General features: G+C 46.3%; 1 protein-coding gene across 4 annotated transcripts in view; it reads left to right on the forward strand.

Moving 5' to 3' along the window:
- Positions 1-17,296, forward strand: part of LOC147737535 (uncharacterized) — a 202,183-nt gene that overhangs the window by 99,178 nt on the left and 85,709 nt on the right. For 2 of the 4 annotated variants that reach the window (XM_086936152.1, XM_086936138.1), the window contains one exon: positions 717-4,890. The exons of 1 other annotated variant lie outside the window; for it this stretch is intronic. In XM_086936152.1, coding sequence (XP_086792278.1) covers positions 1,568-2,524 — 957 coding nt within the window. In that variant the 5' untranslated portion in view covers positions 717-1,567 and the 3' untranslated portion in view covers positions 2,525-4,890. Of the gene's footprint in view, positions 1-716; positions 4,891-17,296 lie in introns of those variants that run through there. One more of the 4 variants, XM_086936164.1, reaches the window with a different exon arrangement.

A 17,296-nucleotide genomic window follows, 5' to 3' on the forward strand; every position in this document is an offset into this window, starting at 1 on the left:
TTGTGCTGTGTTTTCGTCACAAAAGTGGCACAAAACAGCTCAAAATCGTTTTTCCTAATTTACTTTCGGACAAATAACATAAAATGTATGTGAAGCAGCGCATAGCACTGCGTCACATTACTTTGCGCCAGGGGGGCATGGCAAGGGGGGTGCATGGGCGTTCCCGTGCAACCACCCATGGTTTCTCACGCTAAACCCAATTTACCAAATACAGTAGATTAGGTTTAGCGTGAGAAAACTGCACCCTTTTAACCTAGGCGCAAGGAAGGAGAAATGCTTTAATTTGTCCTTCCTTTTCTAACTTTGCATCCATGCTGCACTGTGCAACACAAATACAAAATGGGAAAAGCTTTCCCTCATATCTATGCATAGTATTTTGTACAAGAAGGGTGTTCTTCCTGTTCAAAACCTATGCTGGACTCACACACACACACACCCCAGCGTTCTGGTGCTAAGGTGTATGCATGGCGCAGGGCTGCTGTAATCAGTGCTGGTGCAAGGGAAAGGGAAGGAGAGAGACATATATTTGAAAATATGGTGCTCTCCTGCTCCCTCCCTGTCGTGCAACGCAGCACAGCCTCGCGTGGTGGGGCTGCGCTGCATTGCGTGGAGATTTGGTAAATCTCCCCCAAAATGTCTTTTACAACCAGTTAAACATTGTGAATTCTTATTCCATTATGTTTCAATTTAGTAATGTTAAATATCTTTATATCCAGCAGAAAACAAGCCTTGAATGTATGAAATGACCATCAATAAAGAAGCTAATGCTGTAAATCTTCAATAATAGCAGAAATTTTGAGCTATAGTATTCAGGAAAATATCAGGGCAGTCGGCGACAGAGGAACCTGCACACAAATTGACAGATCGTGGATGAAGCATCAAGGGCAGTTCAGTGATTGTAAGAGGCTGAGCTGTGTACTTCCACGGCACAAGACGAAGAAAGGACCTTAGGAAAATTGAGGCAACAACAATTACAAACCGCCTCCTGTATAAACAAGTCTCAAATACCAACTTTAATCATGGGATCGGTATGATGTGATTACCGTAGTGCTTTGTTTTCTAAAATGAAGACGAGTCATCATTCCGTGCTCTAGGTGAATTGTAAACTCTTTCTGGACAAACCACAGTAACCAGAGAAGAGCACACAACAGAGCGGAGCCGGACAACTGACGGGTAAAGGAAAGAAGAGTTCTTCTATCTACAATACAACAGACTGTCCCAATTTGCACCGGCAAGAAGTAAGATAAATCTTTACCCGCAAGCGTGCATAGCCATAATCCAATCTAAAGGCACAATCACACCTTCTACGTATTAGGAGTGTAGCTAATATTTGGTGGCTATTGCATTTTATTGTTAAAACAGAAATCAAACGTGTAAAATACCGCACACATATAAAGTGTGTGAAAAAAACACAAGTGCTTTATCAGTCACGTTGGCCCATCAGGAAATACAGTCAAGGGATGTAGACAAATATATACCCGACCCACAGACACTAACCAAGAAAGAAGAATCATACACATGCAGCGAGAGCTTTAGTTTGTCATCACTACTCAAGCTTAATCAGCAAATGAACACAGGACAAAAACCATTCAAGTGCAGTGAATGTGTCAAGAGTTTTAGTCACTTATCAAACCTCCATATTCATCAGCGAACACACACAGGGGAAAAACCATTCAAGTGCAGAGAATGTGTAAAGAGCTTTAGTCAGTTATCGAGCCTTCGAAGTCATCAGCGAACACACACAGGGGAAAAACCATTCAAGTGCAGTGAATGTGTAAAGAGCTTTAGTCACTTATCAACCCTCCAAATTCATCAGCGAACACACACAGGGGAAAAACCATTCAAGTGCAGTGAATGTGTAAAGAGCTTTAGTCACTTATCAAACCTCCAAATTCATCAGCGAACACACACAGGGGAAAAACCATTCAAGTGCAGTGAATGTGTAAAGAGCTTTAGTCACTTATCAAGCCTTAAAAGTCATCAGCGAACACACACAGGGGAAAAACCATTCAAGTGCACTGAATGTGCAAAGTACTTTAGTGAGTTATCAAGTCTTCGAACACATCAGCGAACACACACAGGGGAAAAACCATTCAAGTGCACTGAATGTGTAAAGAACTTTAGTCAGTTATCAGAACTACAAAGACACCAGCGAACACACACATGGGAAAAGCCATTCCAGTGCAGTGAATGCTTGAAGAGCTTTAGTCGGTTATCAAGCCTTCAAAGTCATCAGCAAACTCACATAGGAGAAAAGCGATTCAAGTGCAGTGAATGTGTAAAGAGCTTTGATCACTCATCAAACCTCCAAACTCATCAGCGAACACACACAGGGGAAAAGCCATTCAAGTGCAGTGAATGTTTGAAGAGCTTTAGTCGGTTATCAAGCCTTCGAAGACATCAGCAAACACACACGGGGGAAAAACAATTTAAATACAGTGAATGTGTGAAGAGCTATAGTCGATTATCATACCTACAAAGTCATCAGCGAACACACACAGAGGAAAAATCCCTATCATTGTAGTGAATGTGACAGGAGGTTTTGTGACTCTTCAGCATTAAGGAATCATCAGCAGACTCACACAGGAGAAAAACCATTCAAGTGCAATGAATGTGGGAAGAGCATTTTTAATCGATTATCAGACCTACAAAGACATCAGCCAACACACACGGGAAAAGCCATACCATTGCAATGAATGTGTGGAGAGCTTTAGTCAATTATAAAGCCGTCAAAGACACCAGCGAAGACACAGGGGAAAAGCCATTCAAGTGCAGTGATTGTGCAAGGTGCTTTAGTCAGTTATCAGACCTAAAAAGTCATCAGCGAACACACACAGGAAAAAAGCCATTTAAATGCAGTGAATGTGCAAAGTGCTTCAGTCAATTATCAGACCTACAAAGACATCAGCGAACACACTCTGAGGAAAAACCATACCAGTGCAGTGAATGTGCAAAGTGCTTTTGTCGCTTATCAAAGCTCCAAACACATCAGCAAATACGCACAGGGGAAAAACCATTCAAGTGCATTGAATGTGCAAGGTGCTTTAGTCAGTTATCACAACTTAAAACACATATTCGAACACACACAGGGAAAAAACATTCAAGTGCACTGAATGTGCAAAGTGCTTTAGTCATTTATCAAGCCTACAAAGTCATCAGCGAACACACACGGGAAAAAAACCATTCAAGTGCAGTGAATGTGTGATGAGCTTTAGTCAGTTATCAGACCTACAAAGTCATCAGCGAACACACACAGGGAAAAACCCTATCATTGTAGTGAAAGTGACAGTTGTTTTCGCATCTCTTCAGCATTAAGGTATCATCAGCTAACTCACACAGGAAAAAAACCATTCAAGTGCAATTAAAGTGGGAAGAGCTTTAGTCGATTATCAGAGCTACTAAGTTATCATCGAACACACAGGGAGAAAACATAGAAGGGCGCTGAAAGTGTGAAGGGCTTTTGATAGAAGACCCGACTAGCAGTAAAGAAGAAAAATAGATAACAGTATTTGCAGAGTTATAAAAGTGTTTGTTTCCAGAGATTGTTCACTTCCCTACACAAAGCAAAGCAACATGCTGCACCAGGATACACAGTGGGAGGCGAGCACAATGTGGATTAAAAGAAAAGAAACATTCTTGATTTTTATTTAATGAAGAAGAGATACAAAGAAAAAAATTCATTCACACCTGATCACACTTCCTGTAAAAGCAACACTGAACAATACTGGGACTAACAACTGTACTTTCAGCTATCTTGTAGGAATAGTGATAAAATCTATAAACCCAACACACCCAAAGTAGACATGTTGTCAGGGCTCTGGAGATGGAAGCTTCATTGGTAAAATGTATGTATTACTATTAACAAATGCCACTGCAGTATATGTAATGAACTCAAGCGAAGCACAGGTGTTCAAGAAATAACCTATTTTTAGATATAACCGAGCATATACCTTGTTTTTAAGTAACGTTTGCTGCATCTTTTACACACTGTTTTCGGTTGATGGATCAGCTTGTGTCTCAGGCCTTATAACTATGTGTGACCCATGGCTCCTCTCCGACTCGGCTCTCCCTATTCATTTTCTGCCGTGCCAAACACTACTTTTTACCAGAATTGAGCCACTGTTAGCAGCAGACTGTTTGAAGAATGTGGTGAAATAGCGAAATTCCACATCAAAAGCATATATGTGCTAGGACAATCTGTTGCACTCTGAGCAACTCGTCTTCCACACTGATTGTCCTTTGTCCTGAAATGTTCCTCAGGATTTGTCATATGAATGCCAGAAGTGGCAGTGAGATTCATGAAGCTAAAGCTAACAGGAGTGTGTGGGAGATAGAGAGGGTGAGAGATACAGAGAGCGAGAGAGACAAAGAAAGGGGGTGAAAAAGAAAAAGAAATGGAAGGAGGGGGAACGGCAGGTGATTTTTATTCACCTAAAAATAGAAGAAGCAGCCGAAAACTTGTCAATGTGTGACATCACCATAGAAACGGGCTGAATACCTCTGAATTTATATAATTATTTTTAATATCTATAGACCCATGTCATGGAATAAACAGGGCACAAATAAGGAAACTAGTGAAGGAGCCCATTATCATATGCAAATCACAATGATGGCACAAGTAGTGACGTCACAAGAAGTGATGTCAGGCCCTTATAATAATTTTCACATGAAAGATCGACGGCCTGTTTTAAAAACAAAACGCAAGAAACATAAAATATTGTAAAAATACGTTTTTGGTATCAGTTTTTATGCATCAAGTGTTTTTCCCACTATCAGTTTGTAACTAAACTCGGAAATGAATGAAAGTGTAAATATTTTTAAACAGATATGTGGAACTTGGAAATTACATTTTCAAACAGTTTTCAGCGAATAAAGCAAAATTGCTTTTAATTTGTGTTTGTTTCCTGGCGTTCTTTAACCAGCCCCTAAGCCCCAAAGTGTTTCACATTTACAGTGTATTAAGCAATTGAAGGGCTAATTTTGTCAAGTTCTCTGTTCCTCTCTTGCGCCACTCACACAAACAAACACTCAGAGGCCTGTGTCTGCAGTGCTGGGGCACAAAGTAACATTTACCAGTTGCAGGCTAAGGAGCTAGGTGGAACTGAGTCCCATTTCTAGATAATAGTGGGGGGGACCCCTTCAAACTGTGGATACCCCCCGACTTGTGCCGTGCTGATAAAGCAATGGTGAATTTGAGTAATTTATGATAAATTGAAATGAGGGAAAGAGCAGAACAGAGCAAGGGGCAGGATATATTAAAGAAAATGAAAAAAAGAGACACAAGACTTTAACCTGTTCTGTGTACTAGCACTTTAAGTAAACAAGTTGTGCTGTGCGTTGTGAACAGGCTGTCACCCCCTTTGTATGTAAATGAGCTTCTGTGACCAGAAATCCCAGGCTCCCATCTCTTCCAGCGCGGATGACAATGTGAGCACTGTAAGATAATCACAAACTAGGGCTATATTGAGAAACAATCGGCTTCCAGGTCACACAGCTTTGGTTATGTAGTTCTTCATTAGTTTTTCTTAATTTACTTTAATTTGCAGCAATTCTACAGGTTACTTTTTCTCAGTATTACGCTTCAGGTCGCTCATAGCTCTCCATCAGTTAAACGTGAGGTTTGATGTAGGATTTTTTGTTAGTGTCCCTAGACCATGTCCCAATCCCTTTGTCCTTGATTTGTCGGCATGGGTTTTGTCCACACACTGGTCTAGGATGGGCCTTCTCAAGGTAGAAGGCGCTGTAATAGGAATAATAAATCAGACATGTATGATATTGTATGTAACCAAATATGGGGACGTGTTTTTCACTTGTTGGCCATAATACTGTTGGGTCTTGACTTACTTGGCACTCACCCCTGGATCCCGTACTGCTGCCTGTATCACCTGGACCTGACGGCCGTAACGCTGGCCCAGACGTGGACGGCTGAGAATTACATCTCCCAGCATCCCTCAGTAGCGCACACCACTAGCATCACTACAAAGCGCCAGGAGGCGTTTAAAATACCTTTGTGCCTTCCGCAGTGCGGGACGTGTTTTTCACTTGTTGGCCATAATACTGTTGGGTCTTGACTTACTTGGCACTCATCCCTGGATCCTGTACTGCTGTCTGTATCACCCGGACCTGACGGCCGTACCGCTGGCCCTGCTGGCCCAGACGCGGACGGCCGAGAACTACATCTCCCAGCATCCCTCAGTGGCGCATGCCACCAGCGTCACTACAAAGCGCCAGGAGGTGTTTAAAAGACCTTCGTGCCTCCCGCAGCACATGCGTGTTTTTCACTTGTTGGCCATATTACTGTTGGGTCTTGACTTACTTGGTACTCACCCCTGGATCCCGTACTGCTGCCTGAATCACCCGGAACTGATGACCGTACCGCTGACCCTGCTGGCCCAGACGCGGATGGCCAAGAACTACATCTCCCAGCATCCCTCAGTGGTGCACGCCACCAGCTTCACTACAAAGCACCAGGAGGCGTTTAAAAGACCTTCCTGCCTCCCGCAGCGTGTGACGCGCGCGGGCGTGCCTGGACGTTGGACGGGCGAAGCCCGGGGCAAGGGTGGGCCCGTCCGCGCCCGCCAGTGACCGGATGAGGCTGGACCAGGCCACCCCTCCAAAATTTACTCCGGGATTTTAAGTAAGCATTTGTTAAGGATTGTTTGCACTTAAGTGGGAGTGATAACTTGTCAAAGAACATCAATATTTGCAAACAAGCAGACTCTTTTAATATAATTGGCACTACATATTTAGTTTGGAAATGAGTAAGATCACACGCAAAGAGGGGGCGGGAGTGGCAGGGACTTTGGATGCCTTCCTTACTCGGTCCGAATCCGTGCTCTGCTTGGAGCAAGGATTAAGGGCGGTCCATGGGAGGGCGAAATCTGACAAGCATGGCTCCCCTACTTATAGAAGCGGGTTGAGGTGTAGTCCCATAGACTACATACTCATTAACAATGATTTTGCAGCGTGAATCTTTCTGGATTCACTATGCTGTGCATTATTCTGCGGTCTAGTGGTTGGGTCCGGAATCATAGTCTTTTCTTTGTTTTTTTGTTTGTTTTCGTAGCCCAGGTGGGCGTCGACGTCCCGCCTTTTGGTGTCCTTCCGTGACATCGGCATGCTTCCTGCGGAAGCTCCCACCCATGGGCGCCATCTTCAGATTCTTTTTTCAGCCGTTGGGTCTGGATCGTTCCCGAGAGGCTCCAGAGTTTTGGACGGGAATAGACGAGAGAAGAGTCGAACTTGCAGGAAAAGACTGAGAAGATGACGAGGAAAGAACAAACTTAAGCCAGGACGACGAAGAGGAAGGAGAACTTCGAAAACTTTGACGTCCAATGGAGAATGCGCACTCAGGGGGCCCCCTGAATGCAAGAAATGAACAACACACCTTTTAAATTCTGCCGTAACTGCCACCACAAGTACGCGCAGAAGGACCAGCACCTGGTTTGCAACCTCTGCCTACTGGTCGACCACGAGAGCAAGGATTGCAACGCTTGCTCTGCCTTCACACCGAAGACCCTCCCTGTCAGAGAACGACAGAGAAGGGCCAACTACACCATGCAAGGGAAGGGCCAACCTCCGTCCCTTCGAGACCTGGGACTATCGACCGACGAAGAAGATAACTTCGCCGTAGAAGATGACGACTAGACGGTCGTAGAGACCGATAAGAAAACTTCTAAAGAGGTAGGAGAGTCGTCGACCCCTAAACCCCCGACAGAACATCGACGGTCTGAATCAGACTCTCAAAAAAATTAGTCAAAGTCCTCGAAGGGAGCACTGGCGCCGAAAACCTCCACGGCCGCAGCTGCATCCAAGGACAAAGAGCCCAGCGGATCCTTCGAGAAGGACTCCCAGTTGGCGAAGACCGGCGAAAAGCCAAGGTCGTCGAAGCACGTCCCCGAGAAGGAACGTTCGACTTTGAAAGAAAGGGCCCCGAAGACCGCCTCGGCGTCAACAAAGGACCCGAAGCCCATTTTGACGTCAACATTTTCGACGAAAAGACCAGCCGAACAGTCCGACGCCGAACAGGCCGCCGAACTGGAAAGAAAGAAGAGAAGGCTTGATGCCGAAATGGATAACATCCTACAAAGGAAGAGGGAGTTCGACGAAAGGCTCAAACAATTCACGATTCCGTCAAACACCGACAATAATCGTCGAAGAGGAAGAAGAGGAGGAGGATTTCGCGGCCGAAGAGCCGCCGAAAAGCCCCGAAGCTCAAGAACACCAGGAGGATGATGAGTTCTACTATGAGGAGGCGGGTGACGACGACCAACGGACAATCCTTGGGTCGGCATCCTCGGGGACACAGGACCTGGAATGGCAGGACCTCGACACCGAAAGCCCAGAAGAGGGCGTAGACACGTACCCTTCGAGGCCTTCGCCGCCAGACGACATTGGGGCATACAATATAGTCGTGAAGAACGCGGCAACGGCATTTGGGGTCAAGCTGGACGAGGAAAAGCAGAAATCTTGCTTTTTATTAGAGACCCTACTCCCCACACAGACCAGGAGCCTGTATCTCCCTATGCTAGTAGTGTCATGGCTCAGGGGAAGGAGGCGTTCAAGGAGCCAGCAATATGCAGGTCCGTTACACCAAGAACCGAGAAAAAATACAAACACTCCACAAAAGATCCCCCCTACATCAAGGGGACTGTCCTAGCAGACTCCATTATCACTGCGACTGCAAGGAAAAGGGCAAATGTGCCGACAACATCAGGGCCACCACCAGACAAGGAATGCAGGAGGATGGACCTGACTGGGAGGAAAATTGAAAGGAACACAGCAATGCATTGGCGCACGGCAAATTCAAACGCCCTACTAAATAGGCACCAGTACCAAATCCCTAACCAAATTGGGCAGCTGGTGAAGAACCTCCCAGAGGAGTACCAGCAGAGGGCAACGCACCTCGTGGAAGAGGGGAAGAATGTGGTGAACGCATGCCTTAAGACTGCCTTAGATGGAGCAGACACATCCAGCAGGCTGATGATGATGGGAAAAACTGAAAGAAGGCAAGCCTGGCTCAGAATCTCAGGATTCAAGCCGGAAGTTCAGCACAACATCCTTAGCACCCCTTTTAATGGAGAGACACTTTTTGGAGCACCAGTAGATGACAAGCTCACCCAGCTTAAAAAAGAGAACGACACTGCAAGGTCCATGGGAGCCCTGCAATTCAGAGGGATGAAAAGAGGTACCCCGTCACGGAGACCGAACAGCAGAGAGGAAACCAGCCGGGAACGTCGCACCAGACCTTCCAGCAGTCCGGCCAGGGTGACAACCAGATGCAGCAGGGACACCAAAAACTAAACTGGCACAACCAACAAAGAGGCCACTCCTTTCACGGGAGAGGAAATGGACGTGGTCAGAACAAAAGAGGGGGCCACCAAGCAACCTCTAAGTGACTCCGTCACACAGCAGGTGCCCACCCGCACGAGACCTCCCGGGGTGGAGCACAAGAAAACAAAAGATGGGTTACACAGACAAAAGATCACAGAACATGTAACACCAGTAGGAGGCAGGCTAAGTTTCTTCTTCAGAGAGTGGAAGAAGATAACAACAGACAAGTGGATCCTGAACATCATACTGTTCGGATACTGTATAGAACTAGAAAGGACTCCACCAAACAGAAGACCAAAAAAGAGGACGCAGTCAGGAAAAAAAATCGAACTGCTTCAAAAGGAAGCGGAGGAACTGCTCCAAAAGGAGGCCATCAAACCGGTACCATGCCAGGAAAGGCGGTGTACTCCACTTACTTCCTAGTACCAAAAGTTGACGAAACACTAAGGCCCATCCTGGCCCCCAGATTCCTAAACAAATACATAAAGACACAAAAGTTCAAAATGACATCTCTACAGGAGGTCATTCCACAAATAGGATTCGGAGACTTCATAGCCACCATAGACCTAAAGGACGCCTACCTGCACATACCAATGAACAGGAGACACAAACACCTGCTCAGATTTACCATCAACAAGCATCACTACCAATTGACAGCCCAGCGTTCGGCCTAAAATCCGCACCAAGGGTGTTCACAAAGTGCCTCGCAGCAGTGGCGGTGCACCTAAGAAGGGAAGGGAACCATGTATACCCTTACCTAGCCGACTGGCTAATAAAAGCAAGTTCTCACAAGACATGCAAGGAACATGCCCAGCGCGTGACAAACACTCTGATGGACCTGGGATTCTCCATTCACTGGGGGAAATCCTCTATGGAACCAAAGCAAGTAAAAATCTTCCTGGGAGCACAGATCAACACCATAAAGTGCAAAGTGTTCCCCAGCGACAAAAGGACGCAGGCGCTAATCAAGGAGACGCACCTCTACCAGAAGGGGCGAGCTCTGACAGTGAGGACAGCGAGCAAAGTCATGGGCATGATGGCCTCATGCATACATTTGGTACCAAACGTACGCCTCCACATGGGACCATTCCAAGAATGGCTGCAAGAACAATGGTCACAAGCTACAGGGAGTTGGGAAGACCTAGTGGTTGTAACGCACGCAGTGCAGGAAGAAATGTTGTGGTGGAACTTGGAGAACATAACAAAAGGGAAGCCTCTAACACCACCGACCCCAACAGTGACCATCACCACAGACACATCCCAGAAAGGATGGGGGGCACACATGAGCAAGCTCAGAGTGAGGGGTCTGTGGACTCCAGCGTTTGCGGTCAAACACATCAACTACCTAAAACTAAAGACCGCGTTCCTCGCCCTGAAAACCTTCCAGACAAAACTGTACAACCGGAGAGTGTTGATCCAGATGGACAACACAACAACGATGTTCTACATCAACAAACAGGGAGGAACACCATCTCCGCCACTGTCGAACCTAGCGCAGGAGATATGGAAATGGGCCATCCCACTAAATATAGACCTGCTAGCCATACACCTACCAGGGAAAGACAATGTGGAAGCAGACTAGCCCAGCAGACAGACATCGGCATCCCACGAGTGGGAGCTGAATGCACAGGAAACGCTAAAGCTATGCAGAAGGTGGGGGACACCAACAATAGACCTATTTGCAACACACCAGAATGCAAAATGCCAAAGCTTCGCATCCAGGCGACCAGGGGAGGGTTCCCTGGGGAATGCCCTATGGATAGACTGGTCGAGGACGTTAGCTTACGCTTTTCCCCCAATACCTTTGATACACAGAGTACTCAACAAGTGCAGGACCAGCAACATGGCTCTGATCCTGGTGGCACCGCAATGGGCCAGGCAGACGTGGTACTCTCAGATAATGGAGATGGCACAGGGTGCACCCCACAAGTTCGGGAAAAGAAAAGACCTACTGTCCATGCAAAAAGGAGAGGTACTTCACCCAGAACCAGAGAGCCTCAGCCTAGCAGCATGGCTCCTGAAGACATAGTTTGCACACCTAAGGTTACCAGAAAGCACCCTGCGGGTACTGCGAGGGGCAAGGAGGCCTAGCACACGAAAGTGCTATTTGGCTAAATGGAAGAGGTTCACGCAATGGTGCAGCAAGAAAAAACTGCACAGGAAAATGATAAGAGTCTACAGTACTGAGGTACCTCACACACCTGCTGAAGGCAAAGCTAAGCTCATCCTCGCTGAGAGTACACCTAGCAGCGATTGTGGCCTACACAAGAGGAGAGACTGGGACAAGCTTCTTTACGTCACAGATAGTAAAGAGGTTCATGGAAGGGGCAAAAAGGATCGACCTCCTAAGAGGATGCCACCGCCAGCATGGAACCTTAACCTAGTCCTAACGGAACTCATGAAGGTGCCCTTTGAACCAATTCATAAGGCTTCACTACAAATGTTAACAATGAAAACCGCCTTCTTGGTGGCTATCACCTCACTGCGAAGGGTGAGCGAACTACAGGCGTTAACGCTACAAGAACCCTACATACAAATTCACAATGATAGGGTGGTGATGAGAACAGACCCACCTTCATGCCAAAGGTGGTGTCTAGGTTTCACATCAACTAAACAGTTCAAATACCAAGCTTCTTTCAAAACCAACCACAAGCGCAGAGAGGGCACTCCACACTCTGGACACTAGAAGGGCAGTAATGCACTACATAGAAAGAACGAAGGAACACAGGAAAACAAAACAGTTCTTTGTGTCCTTCGCAAACAGTTCCCTGGGTAGACCAGTAACGAAGGGGACCATCACACGATGAATCGCACAAACTATCCAGTTCTGCCACAAACAGGCAGACCAAGAACTAGCGGAAGGGGCACGGGCCCACTCAACTAGGAAAAAGGGAGCAACAATAGCCTTCCTGTCTAACACACCCATTCAGGACATATGCCTGGCGGCAACATGGGCTTCAGTGCACACGTTCACAAAGCACTACTGTGTGGATATACAAATGAACAAGGAAGCACAAGTAGGACAGAAAGTGCTTCAACATATATTCAACAGTCAACGCTCATCTTCAACCCAGCCGCCACAAAAGTAACAAACCGCTACAAAGTCTATGCACAGCATAGTGAATCCAGAAAGATTCACGCTGCAAAATGAATAGTTTCTTACCTGTCGGTGTAGTTTTGCAGCTTGAAGATCTTTCTGCATTCACTAGCGAATCCACCCACCTCCGCCAGAAAGATGAGGCTGGAGAATAAGGTGGTGAAAAAACAAGGAGAATACTGAAACAAGATACCTTTAATGACAAAGCGGATAAAAAAAAATAATAACTTACTTGAACATTGCCAAGGATTTGCAAACACACAAAACGAGAAAAAAAAAGAATCCGAAGATGGTGCCCAAGGGTGGAAGCTTCCGCAGGAAGCATGCCGACGTCATGGAAGGACACAAAAAGGTGGGATGTCGACGCCCACCTGGGCTACGGAAACTCCACCACAATGTGGCCATGTGTACACCATGGAGTATGGGCCACTGGGTTGGACATTGCCAACATCCGCTTATAGTTATGGTTCGTCGAAAGTATGTGACAGAGCATTTCAGTTTCGCCATCCTTGACAGGGCCCCGATGATGATCAGCAAGCTGCAATTTCCTAGTTAGGTTGTTTCGCGCAGGCACCATTTACAGATCACTGGGTGTCAAGGTGGGTCTGGGACAAGGTGTCTAAGTTTCTAGTTACTCAGGGTGCCCCTAGGCGGGTGTTTCAAGAGTGGATACAGTTAAACGGAATTTCAAAGCACCTGGCTTCTTGTTCCAGGTATAGTTGAGTGCATTCTGTCTACTATTTTTTTCTGCTCAATGTAACAAAATGTTTACAATAGGAACTGATTCTAGTGTTATTTCTTACAGCTCGATGTTTCCACAAAGCAAATGGTGTAAGCACATTAGTTGTGAAGTGTTCACAGCTCTGGGGCCTATTTCCTTTAAGTGCTTAACTCTACAAGATGTTTACACTGCATAGTTATCAACATTATTTAGATTCTAATGGGAGAACTGTGAAAAGTAATGCATTCTACTTGGTCTTTCCTCACTGGTGCATTGCCCCAACCCCGGGAAAGATGTGTGTTCACGCCCTTGGATTTGTAAGCGCTGGACATGTGTATTGACCTGGCATTTGCACATTTCTGTCTAAAAGACCAACCTGTGGCCTACTGAGTTATGTGCCACCCTCTTTGTTTTATCAAAAATATATGTATTGCTTTAGCATGAAAATGCTAAAGGTGCACATGGAAAAGAGTTTGTTTGAAAAAGGTCGATATTGCTCATGGTAAATTGAAACTAGCATTTGCAATGCAATAGGTCTCGCATTTACCAGAGTTTCGTAAATGCGACACCTATTGCATTGCAAATGCCTGTTTGTAAAAACGCCAGTGCAGCGCATTAACTTAAATGTTGGCCGGGCCCCTTTTCTTAGACGAGCCGTGTCTAAAGGAAGGGGTGGGTCACCATTAAAGTGAAAGAGCAGTATGGGGCGCTTTTACAAAACAATCATTTGCAATGCAATAGGTCTCGCATGTACACGAGTTTGAGCTATTGACATTACAAATAACAATGCCTTTTATTTTTGATTCGTTTTTAAAACATAAATAAAAGGCATTGTAATTTACAATACAAATAACTTAAAATCGTTTAATTGCGAGACCTATTGCATTACAAATGCTTGTACATAGATTGGTAAACAGAAACAGGCTGACTTTTACTCAATGCAAACATGGAATGGGAGACAGATGTATTGATACAAAAACAGTCAGACACATCAACACAGCTCCCATTTAACGTCACAGCTACACCTGCCAACATTTGAAATAGCGCTATTGCATTTATTTCTTTTACCAATCAAGTGGCATAACGTATGCAAAATGAAGCTGCATCTACTGTAGTTAAATAAAGTAAGCCATCCCTTTCCTCGGGGCAGGAAAACAATGCAGCAGAAGAGAAGTGGGCACATGCTGCTGCTGTTAACCTGCTGCTCGCGGGTGTCTCCGGTCCAGATACCAAGCACTGCAGGGAAGAGGTCGGCAGCCGTGTAGGTGCCTGTGAGAGGCTCACGCAGCGCGGGACAGATTAACACCCGCAGTGCCCTCCCTGTGACGCAACGCCAAGCAGAAAAGAAAGTGAAAAACCTGCTGCACCATCCTGCTCCCTATCTCCTCCATAAATTTAGCAGATGCTCTAGTTCCCGGCCCGAAGCTTCTGCCCAAAGCAGGCATCAATTATGGATGAGGGTGTGTGCGCAGGGAGTGCACAAGAGCCAGCGGGACGAGAGGGTGGAGGGGCAATGCTGTCCCACGTGCCCCCGGTATCTGCTCGCTTCTCTGCCTGCCGCCTGTCGGGCTCCAAGCCGAGGTCTCAGAAGTGAGAGCGGAGCGTACGTGAGTGAGAGCAGGCAGAAAGTAGCCAGGTGAGCGAGGCTGAGTTTTACAGCACTTGGGGGCATTATTGGCTTACTGAGCCCCGTGTGGCTCCAACGTCTAACATGTGTTTAGAGAGCGTGGGTGACTCTAACGATCGGCGCAAGACGCCGTGAGCATGTATATGGGCTGTCCAGGGGCACTCACTCGCAAAACTAAAAGCGTGGGGGAGCGCTAGAAGAGAAGCTGCTAACGCCGCCGTACACGCTCGCAGCTCATGTCTCCAAAAGCGCTCGTTCACAGTTCATGTCTCCAATGTCTTTACAAGCTCGTGCACCTCTCCTGTCCCACTTCGCTAAGCATGTCGGTGACGATAGTTCTCGCTTAGCGAGCAGCTGCGCTGCATAGCTAGGCGAGACCTAAAAAACATTTTTTTTCTGTTAAAGCGCCCCATGCTGTGCTTTCACTTTAATGGTGGCTGCATCCCTTTCCTTAGACTCTGCTAGTTTACGGTAAGGGGGCGGCCGACATTGAAGTGTAAGTGCGGCATAAGGCAATTAAAATTTTTTTATGAATAGAAAAAAAAACATGCGCCTGCGTTTGGAGCAGCAAATAAAGCAAAGACAAGGCTGCCCCTATTACGTGGCGCGCTATGTAAAATAAATAAGAGAGCGTGTCCTGCCTGCAACAGTAGGCATGTTAAAACTATTAAACGAAATGGTGGTTGGAGGCTGTGATTAAAGCCTACCGTGCAACAACACATGTATAAGGGTGTGTCCTCATGGGAGGTTACAAAATGAGACAAGGTGGTACTAAGGAGGGGCTACCAAGCCGATTAACCAATGAAAAGCCACAGTTTCCAAAGGGCAATGACACAAACCAATGAGAAATATGGGCGTAGGTGAGCAGAGCTTCAAGTCCATACCTGAATAGAGCATGCCTTGCAGAGCAGCGATGCGCTGCCCAGGCTCGACCTAAAAAAGAAATCCACCTGGTTGCATTTTATTACATTTTATCAGCTGCTCCGAGACATTTAGTATCAGCAGCTTTTGGTGGCCTAGCGCTTTCGTTCACGCGAGCAGCCGCCATCTGCCTCCGTTCCAGCACTTACCGGCTGATCGAGCTCAGCCGTGTATAATTCCCAATGAAGCTCCTGCAGGTGCACATCACCGTCCTATCTACTCAATCATAATATACGTATAATATACGTTTTTCTGTTGTGATGTCATTAATTTATGGGTCTTTCATGGTCATACAATCTTTAATTATTTATGCAACCTCAGTGATTGTTTTTGAGTGATTTTTTGGTAGTTTTTGCTAATTGAGTTCTCAATAGCAATCTTGAGCGCTACCTGCTTTTGGGCATTGTCATATTGCACTCAGGCTCTCCATCTATTACTGTTAATTAAATCCTGACCCTACTAAAGAGCCTCTCAGTCTCACAGACACTCTTTCACAGGCACTCTCTCACAGACTCACTCTTACAGACAGTCTCACAGACACTCAAAGACACTCTCACATACATTCTCACATACACTCTCATAGACACTCTCACAGACACTCTCTCACAGACTCTCTCACAAACTCTCTCACAAACTCACACACTCACAGGCACTCTCACAGACACTCTCTTACACTCTCACACTCTCTCACAGACACTCTCTCACAGACACTTTCTCACAGACTCTCTCACAGACACTCTGTCACAAACACTCTCTCACAAACACTCTCTCACAGACACTCTCACAGACACTCTCTCACAGACTCTCACAGACACTCACAGACTCTCAAACTCTCTCACAGACAGTCTCTCACAGTCTCTCACAGACAGACTCTCACACACTCTCACAGACTCTCACACACTCTCTCACAGACTCTCAGAGACTCTCCCACAGACACTCTCTCACAGACTCTCCCTCACAGACTCTCACAGACAGACTCTCACAGACACTCTCACAGACTCTCTCACAGACTCTCACAGACACTCTCTCAAACACTCTCACAGACTCTCTCTAACAGACTCTCACAGACACTCTCTCACAGACTCTCACAGACACTCTCTCACAGACTCTCACAGACACTCACAGACTCTCAAACTCTCTCACAGACAGTCTCTCACAGTCTCTCACAGACAGACTCTCACACACTCTCACAGACTCTCACACACTCTCTCACAGACTCTCAGAGACTCTCCCACAGACACTCTCTCACAGACTCTCCCTCACAGACTCTCACAGACAGACTCTCACAGACACTCTCACAGACTCTCTCACAGACTCTCACAGACACTCTCTCAAACACTCTCACAGACTCTCTCTAACAGACTCTCTCACAGACTCTCACAGACTCTCTCTAACAGACTCTCTCTCACAGACTCTCTCACGGACACTCTCTCACAGACACTCTCACACTTTCTCACAGACAGTCTCTCACAGATACTCTCACAGACACACTCTCACAGACACTCTCTCACAGACACTCTGAGACTCTCTCACGGACTCTCTCGGACTCTCTCACAGGCTCTCTCATGGACTCTCTCACAGACCCTCTCACAGACAC

Source organism: Lissotriton vulgaris, chromosome 1_1 (assembly GCF_964263255.1).
Source record: "Lissotriton vulgaris chromosome 1_1, aLisVul1.2, whole genome shotgun sequence".
In the NCBI taxonomy this organism is placed as follows: Eukaryota; Metazoa; Chordata; class Amphibia; order Caudata; family Salamandridae; genus Lissotriton; species Lissotriton vulgaris.